At 36.4% G+C, this 14,698-nt stretch overlaps 2 protein-coding genes and 1 non-coding gene across 10 annotated transcripts; 2 read left to right on the forward strand and 1 right to left on the reverse strand.

Annotated features, from left to right (window-relative positions):
* Positions 1-3,919: 3,919 nt before the first annotated feature.
* Positions 3,920-6,120, forward strand: LOC107217798 (uncharacterized Golgi apparatus membrane protein-like protein CG5021). Of its 4 annotated transcripts, none has more exons than XM_046732279.1 (5): positions 3,920-4,228; positions 4,501-4,562; positions 4,709-4,943; positions 5,180-5,434; positions 5,725-6,120. In XM_046732279.1, exons 1-5 carry the CDS (start codon positions 4,214-4,216, stop codon positions 5,788-5,790), a joined length of 633 nt encoding a protein of 210 aa, XP_046588235.1. In that variant the 5' UTR covers positions 3,920-4,213; the 3' UTR covers positions 5,791-6,120. The 4 variants fall into 4 exon arrangements, with proteins under 4 accessions (XP_046588235.1, XP_015510950.1, XP_015510949.1 ...); XM_015655464.2 differs by having other exon boundaries at positions 3,921-4,228; positions 4,489-4,562; positions 5,189-5,434; XM_015655463.2 differs by having other exon boundaries at positions 3,922-4,228; positions 4,489-4,562.
* A 248-nt stretch (positions 6,121-6,368) lies between these two features.
* Trnai-uau lies at positions 6,369-6,460 on the reverse strand. Its single transcript is given in 2 exon segments — positions 6,369-6,404; positions 6,423-6,460. It is a non-coding gene; the product is annotated as a tRNA-Ile (tRNA).
* Positions 6,461-6,717: 257 nt separating this feature from the next.
* On the forward strand, positions 6,718-13,708 carry LOC107217809 (TATA element modulatory factor). 5 transcript variants are annotated; one of them, XM_046732266.1, is made up of 12 exons: positions 6,718-7,058; positions 7,460-7,513; positions 7,652-9,874; positions 10,068-10,175; positions 10,569-10,850; positions 11,033-11,371; positions 11,455-11,667; positions 11,781-11,927; positions 12,220-12,612; positions 12,728-12,974; positions 13,061-13,187; positions 13,267-13,708. In XM_046732266.1, exons 3-12 carry the CDS (start codon positions 7,668-7,670, stop codon positions 13,554-13,556), a joined length of 4,353 nt encoding a protein of 1,450 aa, XP_046588222.1. In that variant the 5' UTR covers positions 6,718-7,058; positions 7,460-7,513; positions 7,652-7,667; the 3' UTR covers positions 13,557-13,708. The 5 variants fall into 5 exon arrangements, with proteins under 5 accessions (XP_046588222.1, XP_015510965.2, XP_015510968.2 ...); XM_015655479.2 differs by lacking the exon at positions 7,460-7,513; XM_015655482.2 differs by lacking the exon at positions 7,460-7,513 and having other exon boundaries at positions 10,068-10,169.
* The last annotated feature ends 990 nt before the right edge of the window (positions 13,709-14,698 follow it).

Consider the following 14,698-nt stretch of genomic DNA (forward strand, 5'->3'; position numbering starts at 1 on the left):
AAACGTTGGAATTGAAAAGTGAGAAAAACCCGTACAAGAAATATATACGTTGAAATTATACGACGGAAAAGTAAATTTCAATCAAATACATATTTACCTCGATATCTCGAATCTTTTATATGGGACAGTGGCATCTCTATTACGCGCAATTAATTTTTTCCAAGTTTTATACAAAGTCAACTTTCAACTGCTTCATTTATTAGCTTATTTAATAGTTACAACTGTTTCAACAATGTTCTTATGAAGAATTTCCTTTTTTTTTTCTTTTTTGAGCACTTTTCAAATTGCAAATTGAAAAAATTCAGTGTCTCATTAAGTTTTGATATCCGAAAAATTCTGAAACAGTCTTCCATTTGCTAGAAGCACGTTAAAGATATTTCGAAGATTGAACATATTTTATGAGTTTTTCTGAAAATTTGGAAGCGGTGATTGGATTTAGATTGCGAATAATTAAGCAAATGAACTGAATGAACTATTACCTTCTGCATAATATTAACGTACATATTAAACCATATTTTTCTTCGCAATTTTGGAAATACTAAATATTGATTATTCTCAATTCATAATTATTTAAAGTGCTAAAAAAAAAAAAACGGAAAAAATCTTTTTCTCACAGCGAAAATTTTGAAGCGTTCAGGATTCCATAAATAACATTATTGAGAACTCGACGGTTTTTGTTCAGTTACTGATTTTGAAGGGGAATAATCCGATGGCTTTCAAATCATTAAATTTTATTACCAACGCAACATTATCTGTAAAGTCAATTTTTATCCTGTCGGCTGTACGTACTAACGTTATCAAAAGTTACTTATAGTTATAATCTGTGATTACGTATCAACGGAAGATGAAGCGAGTATAATTACACCATGTACTGTTGTATATTTATTTAATTTCAAGAAGTGAGAATTGACTATATTGTTACGTGTCCGATAAGTGCAGTTAAAAAAGTTGAAGAAGCTGTTCAAAAAGCGATGTGTGGTTTGTGGCCACTTGCAATAATAAGCGTACCGAAAACGGTAACCGAAAGTAGCATAGCAAGAAGATAACCCAAGAATTTTCTTGCGCGTATTTATAATTAAAGATGCAGATCACTTTGTCACAAACCATAATCATCCTTATCATACGAAAATATATATTTTCTTTTAATATTCAGTGTTACAAGTGTGTGTGATAGATTTTTATTATTGTTAAGTGAAAAGCGTGTCAGCCGGAAAATTACAGACACGTGGCTTTGGAATTTGATATGGGTGACAAAAAAAAGTAGATGATTGGTTGCAAAACCTTCCGAAAGCTCGGAGTCTACTGTGTCCAATGATCCATTTCTCATCTTTAAGAAAAATTATCAATTACGGTAGCTAATTTCGGAAAGGTGTTCTGAGAAACATCAGAAACCTGCAGTCTAAATATTAACCAAACCACGACTCTAACTGAAGCAGTCTAAAATTTTGAAAAATCTCGAAAGACTTATAGCTTTCAAGAATTTATTGATTTTTGAAACTGTTGAAGCAAGACAAAAAACTATAGCCCACAATTTGCAAAGAAACTGAAACTATTTAATTCAGTTCACAGCAAGTCGACCACATTGTTCAACTCGATGCAATCACTTTTGGAGTTTCAGAATTTTAGCGAAGTTCTTGTGACCTCATCGTCAGCCGCTGCAGTAGGCAAACTGAGGTAAAAATTATCTTCATTGTTCAGAATTATTTTTCATTTTTCAATTCGCAAAATTCTAATGGGAATTTGTTTTAACGCAAAAAATTCTACTTGCGGCAAAGATCTGCAAAGTAAAAAGAAATTGAAAAACACGATTTTCAATCTACTGCTGGTGATATGCTAATGTCAGAATCTTATCTCAGAAAAGACCGCCGAATTGTTGGAAGCAGAACACTCTTGAAGCTTCCGAAAGTTCTTACAACCTTAATTCCTTTATGTTTTTTCGACAGCGATATCGTATTTCAAAACCTGCACGTGTCCAAGCTTCTTGCATCCACCTTTGACGCATTCACTCACAATCAGACGACAAACTGTTCAGCATGAAACCATCCGTATATAATTGGCGCTAATTGATAAGAATTTGATTATATATAATCCGGAAAATCTATCTTAAGGTGATATCAGTCGTTAGTTTCTTATATCCAATTTAAAATTCTAATTCACTTCGCTTTTCAAAAAAGTTTTAGGAGTGGAACGAAGGATTGACGTGCATTAAATTACATTCAATTATTATTAATTTACTTTACATCGGCGAAACCGTATTTGGATATCATTTATCAATGTCACTTTTTGTCTGTACATATTTGGATTGAATGTTTCAACAATTGGATTGATACTGTAACTCATTTCTCTCGGACTTTCAACATTTAACTCGTCATTTTCTACCGAATTGGTGAATGAATGATTTTTTCATTGACGTTTGTTTATAAAAATCTATACATTTCACTTCCTCAACACTCATCACTCAGTAAATTTTCAACACTCGTCGTTAATGACGGAATAACAAATTTATATTGTTATTGATATACGGAGAAACTTCTTGTATAACCAAAATTCCACTACTGACTGGTAATTTGTGGACACTTCGTACATTTTGACGATATTTCTTGGCGAAAACAGGAAAAGATAATATTTTTTCATGAATAACATCATAAAAATATGAGCGTTTTCTACATTTCCAACAAAAAAATATCGTCAAAGTTTGCAATGTGTCCGCAAATTATCAGTCAGTTTCTCGATGGTAATTTCAAAAGTTCGCTTTCTTCAAGAAAAAAAATTCATAAATTAACAGGCATTGAAATTATCACATAATTTTATCCTCTGAGTAATATTGCTATTAGGGATTACGGGAAAAGTACTGAAATTCTGGGTGAAATAGTATCGTCTTTGTCGTGAATACACATTCTCACACTCGATATTCCTAATAATCAGCACGGGCACTGCCACAAATGTATAATAAAGCAAACAAATACGGGCAATTGTAATCTGGACCACTTCATAATAAATTTCCGAACAACCTTGCATTTGTGGGTCAGCGGGCAGCTTAGAGTCGCAATCTGACCACGTAATATAAGTAGAAGTTGAAAAAAAGGAACCCTGATCATATTCAAATTAGTTTTTATTATTTTTGTGATAATTACTTACCTGAGGTTCATCAGAGTTTGTTTGTTTATAGCATGGACTCGAACATTAGTAACAATCGAGTATTATTCAATTTCCCGAAAATATTCGCAAGTAGTATTTTTGTGTATAAAGGTCTGAGTTTTCCGGTGCAAATAAACCGTATTTTAAAAAAAACGACAGAAATCTAACGTAAGTTAAGAAATTAATTTCATATGTCAACTTCTTTGTTCGCAATGAAGGTATGAGATTTGATTGAAGATGTATATCTTCAGTCAACAATTCAAGTTATGTATTAAATATATGTACACAAATTACATAAGGTATGTACTTATGTACACACATATAGAAACAACTATATATGTTAATCCTTTGATTAACTTATTCGACAATTTCTCCCATCGTTTGCATCAAGAAAAGGCTTTTAACCCTGTCAACAGTAGACCAGGTATACGTTTATTGTGCATCTATTTAGACAAGATTATTTTTGTCGATCTGATGGAGTTAGATTAACATTACTGAATTAGGATCAAATGAATTCGCATGGTTGACAAGTATACGGCGACCATTCGGATTTACTTGAAAATTTCAGTCTGTTCCCGTTCGTGATTCCACATGCATAATAGTATTCGACTTTGGATTACCTGGGTACGGGTGGTGAGAGATGGTAATACCAGTTCTTGTCACATCTACGTACCGACCACTTTGCCGACTTTGAATACAGCTACATTTCATGCCGTTTGACACGACACGTGGAAAATAAATTCATGCCATGTGCTGCCATCTGATATTTTCCGTCAATAACAAAACGTAAAACAATTGGTCGTGTGAAAATGAATATTCCCGAGATCAAGTGACTATCCAAACCTCACTCGCACAAACCGATGTATGGAAAAAAGAAAGAACAAGACCGTTTGTTACGAAGGTTACGAATCAGTTAATTTACTAGCAAAGAGGAGATTCAAAAATGATTAGCAGTGACATTTGATAAACGCTTGGTACCCCTGGAATTTTCGCCGCTACACCTGGATCGCCTATCTTATATTGTGACAGCCAACAGTACAGTCAACGCTTCTGACGTGATAAATATTCCAACAACATGGCGTCTGCTACGGTATGTTTTCAAAATAAATCTTCATCTTCATATTGTACTGGCCCTATACCATGAATAAAATTTGTACTTGACATCGACTGACCTACTTGCTTGTGAAAACACGCTGGTTCAAGGCGTATTTGGTGAATAATCCGAACGTATTTCATCCGGCTAATTACCCATTCACTGTCAGTGTAGCGGTTCGCGCTTGATTTTGTCATATTTAGTGCTCTGAGCCCTACAGATTATCCCTTCTGGATGATGTTTGGTCCTATTTCCAGGTACCATTGTTGATGGATGATGATACGATCGCTTTTGGGGAGGAAGAAGCTGCACAGAACTCAGAGAAATTGAAGTACGTGATTGAAATAATATACTCGCTGGGCATTATTTTTTTCACATGTGTTTCATAGTTTTTATCGAAGTAAATCAAGATAAGTACCAGGCATACCGTTTTCACCTTGGAAATTTTTGACAATTTACTTTTTCCTTCTTTTACAGACACCCGTATGTTACAACATTTCACTTGTTCTTCCGCGTGGCAGCCATCGTGGTTTACATACTATGCGGATTATTTTCCAAAAGCTTTATTGGAAGCTTTGTTGTCATTGTGCTGCTACTCTCAATGGATTTTTGGACTGTTAAAAATATAACTGGAAGATTAATGGTCGGACTAAGATGGTGGAATTATGTTGACGATGATGGAAAAAGCCATTGGGTTTTTGAATCAAGAAAGGTTTTGTTCATTCCTTCTTTCCACACTATGTTTTTATCATTCATTTATCAACGACCATATCTAGAGTACATGAAGTTTGATACATTTCATACCCACTGCATCATTCTCTGATTTTTGTTGATCACGGGTCTATCGGAATACTGAAGCTAATGATGAATGGAGATTCTAATTCCGTTCCATTTTGTTAGTAGTTCAATTACTATTGAATTCATGCTGCCATGTGCCCTGTGTTTCAGGGCTCACAGCAGAACCGCGTCAGTGCTGCTGAAGCACGGATATTTTGGCTCGCCTTGATCCTGTGCCCTTTTGCTTGGTCGGTTTTTTTTATGGTAGCCCTCTTTAGTTGGAGTTTCAAATGGCTGCTTCTGGTATGCATAGCCATTACTCTAAATGGCGCCAACCTTTATGGCTACATAAAGTGTAAGATGGGAAACAATCAGAACATTTCAGCAGCAACCGGTGATTTCTTCAAGAAACAAGTACTGAATAATGTAAGCATGATGAAAGCATAATCACATGCGTCAGCAATTATTTTTAAATGTCAGAAAATTCATGTTGATCATTTAAAAAAAAATCTGCTACCACGTGCAAATAACAATTCTATACAAGGTTTTTTGTGGAATGAACCTGTAGATTTTACATGGATGTCGTCTGTCTTCATCACTATCCTTCAATATATGAAAACCAAATATGAATGATGTATCTATTAAAATGAAGACATAGTATTTTAATTACTATATTCTTAATTTCGTTGCTTGGTAACGGCATCAATTACTTTCAGGTAGCTACGATGATGTCTCGAAGTCCACCAACCAACACTCCAGGGCAGACAATAAACGTGATATAATATATTGATCTTCTGCATTAAGCATTTGAAAAGTTGTACATATATATACAATAATTGTAATAATCATATTACATTATCCTCGATTATGAAGCAAATGTTCCTTCAAACCAAGCATTATTCTCAATTTTTTTCGATGTACATAATATATCTATACATACATGCATACACATATATCTATCCATCTAAAAGGTCTGATCATTCAAGGGCATAAAGAAGAAAGAGTCGAAAGAGTTTACCAAATAGGATGGAAAAATGGATTTGTAATTTTAACGATGTTGTCAATTCTATCAGTGTTTAGTTATTAAAAATATTAAAAAATGATTCAACCAATCGTCCAAGGATTTGAAATCTTCAACCGATGACGCAAATATAGACTGTTCTGTGTATAAATTTCGGATGTTGGAGTTAAAGTATAAACATTTTTCTCGGTCTACAATTGATTTCATTTGTAATCGTTTCGTATCTTTACGGCACGGGATCATCCGGTGGAAAAGGCTGCTGTTCAAAGGTATCAATGTCCCTTGATAACCAATAATTTTTGCTACCTTTGCTGCGTTTTGATGTGTTGTAAAAAATCATGCTCCAGGTGAGGCTCGAACTCACAACCCCGGCATTGCTCACGAAAACTGTCTTATAAGTACCGTGCGCTAACCAATTGCGCCACTGGAGCTGGTACGAGGAGGGCCCCTAAAATTGCCCTTACCCTTGGTCCAATATTTTTGTTAGCGCTCTTTCAAACGACCTTTTATTGAAAACCCACGAATTATTGACAAGTCGACATAAGAATGTAGTAAAACGGAGAATGAATTTTAAATTCGGGCAAACTTACTAGGCGAATGAACTCGTGAAAAATATTTCAGTACCTAGTGCTTTCATTCATTTGTGTAGTAGTCATGATATGGGAATGACATATAACAATGGTAGAGCGACGTGTCGGCTGCTAGATACTTGGTGTTATGATTTGATTGATAATTGCGATTGAATTGCGATTTTTGTTCGACACAGTTACGGTGCCGCAGTAGCGATGAGTTGATTTTATATTGTCATGGTTAGCTAGGAAACTGTCAATTCATGTTTTTCATCGTTCCACGCGGGACATTTTCAATTTGATCCCGCCCTCGTGACGTTATTGTTAATACGGTTTGTTGGTATCAACTGCCAACTCAAAGGTATACCCCTTCCCCTGTCCTACTTCATGTACGCAGAAACTGTCAAAAGATGTTTGCAAATGTACTCCGGGTCTTTAATTAAATTCCCATTTCGCTAAGGTGAGCGTATTACGACAAGAGAAACTCGACAATTGTTTCTGTAATTATAAAATAGAAGAGTCAGGGCGATTTAATGTTTGTATGTCTCAACCTAACCTAACCATAATCACAGCTATTGAAGTAACTTTCATTTCTGTTATTAATCTACTAAGCTTACTTTTATCGCACAGTATCTTCGCAACAATCTTCGATATCCCTGCAATTGATTTATGTTTTACAATCTTTGAAAATTTATGACCCAGAAATATGTTCACAAGTTGTATGTTTTGGTTGTCGCCTGACACTTTACATACATGACTAATTCCAAACGATCTGAGAATGATTGTTTTCATGTATCTCTAATGCAGTTTTTACTGTAGCTATAACTATTCACCTGTCATTAACTAATGTATGTCATACAGATTTCATCCCTCCTGCAGCTGTTCGTACCTCTCAGTTTCTGTATCGATTCTTTGGTAATATATTATGTAAAAGTTTTGTTCAAAACAATTAGAGTTGGCATATATATGGCATAATATTTTTGATCTTGAAAAACAAATATAACAGATGTACGAAGTTACAGTTATAAACCTAGTATTTGTTTCTTAATTCAGATAGATATGAGGAAAAATGAGCTGGTTCGACGCATCGGGAATTGCCAATTTGGCAAAGTCGGCGCTAAAAGAAGCACAGAAAACAATTGACAAAGCGTTGGACATCAAAGAGGAGGAACAAAAGAGAATCGAAACACCATTGAGAGATGAAAATACAGCTGGAGACAGTACTGACTTTTTCGCAGAATGGGGAATAAAAACTGACAATGGGCAAGCAGAAAAATCTAATGAAGTAACAGCCATCTGTAAAGAAAAGTCAACAACTAGCGTAATATGGGGTAGCTTCGCAGGGTCGTTTTTTGAAAATCCCAGCTCCAGTACTGATGTGCGGACTACATCTACTGGAATCAATTCGGATTCTGTATTGTCCTCACAAGATAGCATTTTAGAAGACACGCATTTGAATAACACTATGACATCTATACCATCTTTCTCTTATAATCAAAATACAGAATGTCAAAACGATTCTGCGTTGCAACATGACTCTTCGGATAGAATGTTGCATTCGTCACCACTTAGAATGGATGATACTGCTCAGAATTCTACCAATAGTAATGATAGGGATAGGGCCAAGGATCTGGCTGAAAAATTGGCGAAAATGAGGCAGAATCCTGTTGATAGCTCCGTATTACCTCGAACGAATAACTACGAGTCATTCAAGGGACTAGAGGCACTCGACCTGGGAGAATCTAACGATACTATAATTGATGAATCATTTAGCAATAGTCAACTTATCGTGGATTTAGATGAAGATGGAGCACGAGCTGATGGGAAGGAGGGTAGAAGGCAGAGTTTGGGTAATAGCTTTGGAATGTTTGTTAACCCTGCCGAGGTGATCGAACCGAGAAACCATGATAATCTTGCACAAAGACGGCGTAGTAGTGATGAAACTATACCAGAGGATTCGAAGAAGATCTCTGTAATTAGGAGACAAGAATTAAATAGTGCAAACCGTGTCACAAACAGGACATCTGTCGTATCTTCAGAGAGTGATATGAAGAGTTCAGATAGTGTTGAAATCCTAGGGTCAAGATCCAGTCCATGTACTGATTGTACAACAACTCCAGAATCTGATCTTTATTCATTTGGTCAGTCGACTGGATCATCGGCAGTGGGTACAAAAATAAATTCAGATTCAGTTGAGATATTACCTGACAACAGCAGCTTGACAACATCTCCAGGCTCGGTGGAAATTCTCGGTGAATGGAAGAGCGAGAGCAGTCCCTTTGTTTCGCCGGATGATGGTGAAAGTATTACACCATATGATCCTAATCTGATGGATCCTATGCTAGGAGGACGGCATCTGAAATCAGCAGCAACGCTCTATGCTGAGAGCGCAAAAGAGATTGAAGAACGGCAGACCTTAGGAGGCACGCCAATTATTCACCCACTCCAGTTGCCCTTGAATAGTCCCATAGCACCCAGTTTGTCTGGTGCATGTTTGAGCAATCGGTCCAGCTTGCCAGCAAAACTCAGCGTTGAGCCTAAAGGTGACGACATATCACCGGACAGTGTTGAAGTGATTCCAGAGATAGATGAGTCGGAAGAACCAAGCTTGGCTGATGATTCGTACACCTCCGCGTCTGAGAGCACTGTCCTATTGACTGTGATGGAGGGTAGCCATAATCAAATGGCCGACCGTAACAAATCAAAGGCGTTGGATTTTGTGGACCGAAACTCAAAGATGCACGATTCTTGTCCTGACACAAGGCAGAATGTCTCAATCTCAATGCTGGCTGATACACAGCTAAACCTTAGCCTTGACTCATTGAAAGAAAAGCATAGTTTCCGTCTTGCCCTTACACCGATAACGACACAGCCTATACGAAAGCCTGTTGATTCTCTCGAGTTCGAGGTTCTCGATACATTGAAGTCGTCTACAATAGAACTGCCAGATCCTGATACCTTCCAGGAAAATATAGCTCAACTTCAAAAAAACGAATTCATAGATTGTCATGATCAGCAACAGCAACAAAGTGATACATTCACCACTGATCAGTCCAGTTGTGAGGAAACGCTGATTGAAACCAGCTCAGCAGACAATGCCACGCTAGTCTGCCAAGCTGAGCCCAAAATTGTAGACACTACAACTTTAACTGCCAGTTCTTATGTCAAAAATATGCTAGCTGAAGCAATGGTTGAGAAGATTGAGGCTATGGATTCGGTGCAGCCACGTGCCCAAGTTGAAGCTACTAGAGATACTTCACCAATTTCCTCAGAGAGGTAAGTTTTGGAATATGCACATTCGGTTTCATAATGCATTTATATGATGTCCAATCCAATCAACCTGGTTGAACTCTTGGATGTAGCTATTTAGTTATATAAATTTCGGGAACTGCATATATCGGGCGAAGCTCTTACATTTTATATACACGTATATTATCATTTATGGTTTGTTAACATTATAAACTTATAGTCGTTCAGACCTGGTCAAGATTGGATCAGATCAAACTAGTGGTCACACAAGTGGAGACGAATTAGAGACGGCAACCTCGAGCGACATTGAAATAATATCCAGGTACAGGTAAAGTATTTCCTTTTAGTACATATCCAACGCATCGACACGGTTGACAATATATATTGTTATGACTTTTATTGACTATTATACTATATATTGTTAAAACAAATTCACTGGGTCTCTTTTTTTAAACTTGATATGAAGAACTGTAATGAATAATTTAGATAACTTTAGGCTTTCACTTATAGATGCAAAAGAATGTTACTAAGGTTACCACAATTATAATTTCATATTTTGATACCATCTGTACTCCAGTCTGCATAGCTTTTACCTCCCCCAAGCAATGACAGAATCAGATCGTACTCTAGACTCTGACGCCATAGTATGACTTTCTGTGACAAGTCTGAGTAAAAAGATCAAGAGAATGGAATACTCAAATTATGTACATGTGTTTCTCAGTCCAAATGGTGATTCAAGTTCAACCCAGTCACGTCAGAGTCCAGCCAAGTTACAAACAAACAAAAGTTCTGATCTCCTTACCAAAACGTTGAATAAGGCAAGGGGTCACTCCCGCCAGCTTAGTGAAATAAGTGTTGGTTCAGATGATACAAACGTTGAAATTGAGAAGCTGTTCAAGAGGATACAGGAGATGACTGAAATTTTGGAAGCAAGAGAATCTAAGCTTGTTGATGTAAGCCGTATCAACATGGAACTACACGAATGTAACGAAAGTTTGAGAAGGTGAGTGATAAATTAATATAAGTCGGTATATATGTGATTACTTGTTTTTCGATAACACACAGACAACCGATTAGTGTTTGTTGCAACATACTATGCATAATCCCTGGCAACTATTTACTGATTAGCCCAAAATTTCAGATACTTAAGGTGCAATATAACATGTGTATATTTTGATTTCACAGCCAGTTGAATAGTATTCAAAAACGTGCGGAGGAAAACCAAGAGCTCAGCCAAATCACCGATGAATATACTCAACGGCTTTCTGCTTTAGAACGAAAATTCCAGCAAGCAATTAGAGAGCGGGACACATTGAGAAAGCAAATGGAACAGCTGAAACATGAAGCCTCAACAAGGTTTTCATCTCAGGAACTATCATCCATTGGAGCAGAGAAAGACCAAGTTATTAAGGAATTGAGGGAGGAGGGCGAAATATTAAGTAAACAGCAGCTACAACACAGTAATATTATAAAGAAATTGAGATCTAAAGAGAAAGAGAGCGATAGCACTATTAAGCAGCAAAGGTGATAACATATGATTATTTTTCTAACATTTTGGCAGCGACAGGACGCATCACACCTTCCTTATACATTTTTATATATTTCAGGGAGCAAATTGAAGAACAATCTCTTGAATTGGAAAGACTTAAACGGTCTCTGTATGCAAAGGAAGAGATTGAACGTACTCAAATAGAAGCAGTGCATTCGCTCACAGCAAAGACAAAAAGACAGGAGAAAGAAGTTCTGACTCTACAAGAAAAACTAGATGATGCTTTGAATAAATTGGATACCTACAAAAAAAGCCTGGAGGCTGCAAAAACGTAAGATACACAATGTAAACATGAAGTCTACTTAAATAAACACATACTTGAAAAATAATCGTATGTCACTCAAGAACACAATACAGTAATACCTAATCAACCAATTGTATTAGAGATTTAACAGAAACAAAACAGCACTTGGCATTTGCTGAGGAGGAACTAAAAGAAGCTATAGAAAACGCGGGGGAGTCCAGCCAACTTTCGGCGCAAGTTCGTGAACTCAAAACTAGATTGCGACAAGCAGAAGAGACACGTGTGAAGTAAGTATTTTTTGCATATACAGTTATACAAAGAGATATCGATTCTCTATGCTTATACATTGCTATGAGTTATACCCAAATTCCCTTAGTCTAATGCTCTCCCTAAATCATATATTTGAGGAAGAGTTTTGTCAGAGAAGGTCATAAGTAATACATTCGCACATTGTTGTGTAGCAAATTTTTGACGTTTCGGCTGGGCTCACGAATTCTACACTACCTAAATCATATACCAACCACCAACCATACAACCAACTAATATATTTGATGTGGTTTTTTAATATAATCTGTTTAGGAGGGAAGACTCTTTGAGACAGGAGAACAACGAGCTATTGAAACGTTTGGAATCATCTGAAGAAAGAAACGAAGCACTTTCTGAATCTGTTTCAATGGCCACAAAGCCACTGTTGCGCCAATTAGAGCAGCTGCAATCTAATTTATCGACCAAGAATGCCAGTTTTCTGAAACAAGAGAAAATATTGTCAGAGACAATTGCTGAATTGCAAAGAAAGCTTGACACTACAGTTGAAACAAATAGATCGCTTAGAGAAGAAAATGTAGCTACAAAATCTAAACTGACTAATCTAGAGGCAAAAATAAACACCTTAGAATCAGAAAAAGATAAACTAGAAAAACTGTGCCGGGAAAAAATGTTGGAGAATTCACAGTTCGCCGAGGAATGTAAAATGTAATTATTAATCAGAAATTTACGTATCTATGCACATTCTTTTGAGTAAAATACTACTAGGGTAGACAGCAGTTAAACATTATACTGTTGATATTACCAATTATTTATTTCACAGACATCGGAAGAGGCTAGAGTCAGTCGAGGAATCACATGCTAAGCAAATAAAAGAACTAAAGCGTGAAGTCAATTCACTGGAGAATAAATTGTCCATGGAAAAGGCTGCCACAGATGCCGAGAAAAGGAAAAACCATCCAATTTTGGAACAACAGCAACAAGGGCTCCCTGATGATGAACCAAGGCTCAGTCCAACATCCAGCATTGGAAGAGATTCTATTGGTAGTTTAAGCAGCGTCTGGCCGTCGGTAAATACACCAAAAGTTATACCTTTATGCAGTGTCTTACGTTTGAAGGCTGGTAACAATATAATTATTTGAATTTATATTTTCAGTTCAATGAGTCAACGTTTGAGAGTGGCTCTGGACGGTTCGGAAATGTTTACGAAAGTGTGCGATCAGGCGCTAATAGCAGCACATCCATGTTTGAAAATTTGCAGTCTCAGCTAAAACAAAGAGATGGTATTTCCAATTCCTTCTTAAATTCATTATATTCTTGTTCGATTCAATCCTATATTGTTATACTTGATGTTACCCATAGGAGAAGTACAGCAACTTCAATGGGAACTGTCGAGACGAAACATGGAACGTGACGCTCTTAACTCCGAATTGTCAAAATTGACGTTCAAAGTAGAAAACCTGACTAGTAGACTTCACGAAGTTGAATTGTTAAACGAAAGCCTTAACGATACTCGGACCAAATACGATGCTTTGCTGCAAATGTATGGAGAAAAGGTTGAAGAAAATCAAGAGCTTAGGCTAGACTTGGAGGATGTCAAAGAGATGTACAAGACTCAGATTGATCAACTACTTAGAAGAGAAGCACAGTAGCTGTGGTTATTACTTGTTACATGTATATTATCGAGGCCAATGCCTTATTCTAACCATTCGTACGTAATGTAATATTTAGTAATTTAATCTTATCTATAAATCCCAAGTATTGTATAATATTCCCGAAAAGTAAAGAGGTGGTATACACGGAAGGCATTTGTTACAACTACTATGCATTCCCAAACTCGCTTTTGTAAAAAACTAAAAGGTATTTAGTGTTGGCATGTAAATTCTCCGTTCGATTGGCCCACGGTACTGATTCAATCTAGACTGGCCGGATGAATAAAAAACACGAAGCTTCTTTGCGATAGATACAACCGCATGATTGCATTCATAGTCTCCAACAATGGCTCAGTTTAGATGATTGGACATTGGGGTGGGGGGAATAGGGAAATTGGCATAAACAAAAAATTTCGAAATGATGCAATACAGCAGGGTAGAATACGGGTAGAAGGGATGGAAAAAAAACTACGAATACAGTAACACGATTATTTTGAAATTTGTCATACCTGTATCGAGTACTTTATTTTCCTCCCAAACTTCATTCAAATCGATCAAGTTGTATTTTCGTAATTCAGTGACAATGTTTGTCGTAATGACAAATCTAATGAGTAAGTTTTGCAAGTGCCCTGTTAAATAATATGGCTATACAATTTTTATAAATAAGTATATTATTTGCTTACCTGGAGTAAAGGTGTGCTAAGATGGTTGCCAATGAAGTCCAGTTCTACCATTTTAATTCCCACCAAAATAGCTTATAATTAATTACAGGTACTTACGATTATTTATACACTATAGTACAATGATTGTTGAGACATAACATTTAGAATAAAATGCAATGATGCATTTCATAAGGAAATTTAACCCATTGTATACAACACTGGGGTCAAGTATATCCAGGTATTTGCTTCTGAATAACTTTATCGATCACACTAATTCAAATACAAATATTTGTATAATATTTATATGGTAAATGGAACCGGAAACTAGAAATTATTATCACTATAAAATTTTTTAGCACATAACTAGTATACCTATATGTTACACTAATGACCCCAGTGTGTGATAGGTGTCCGATGAAATATAGTGTACGTACGAAAGTTTTGTGAAGAAATTCCTGGCAGTCTAAAACTTGTGCATTG

Source organism: Neodiprion lecontei, chromosome 2, assembly GCF_021901455.1.
Source record: "Neodiprion lecontei isolate iyNeoLeco1 chromosome 2, iyNeoLeco1.1, whole genome shotgun sequence".
Taxonomy (NCBI): Eukaryota; Metazoa; Arthropoda; class Insecta; order Hymenoptera; family Diprionidae; genus Neodiprion; species Neodiprion lecontei.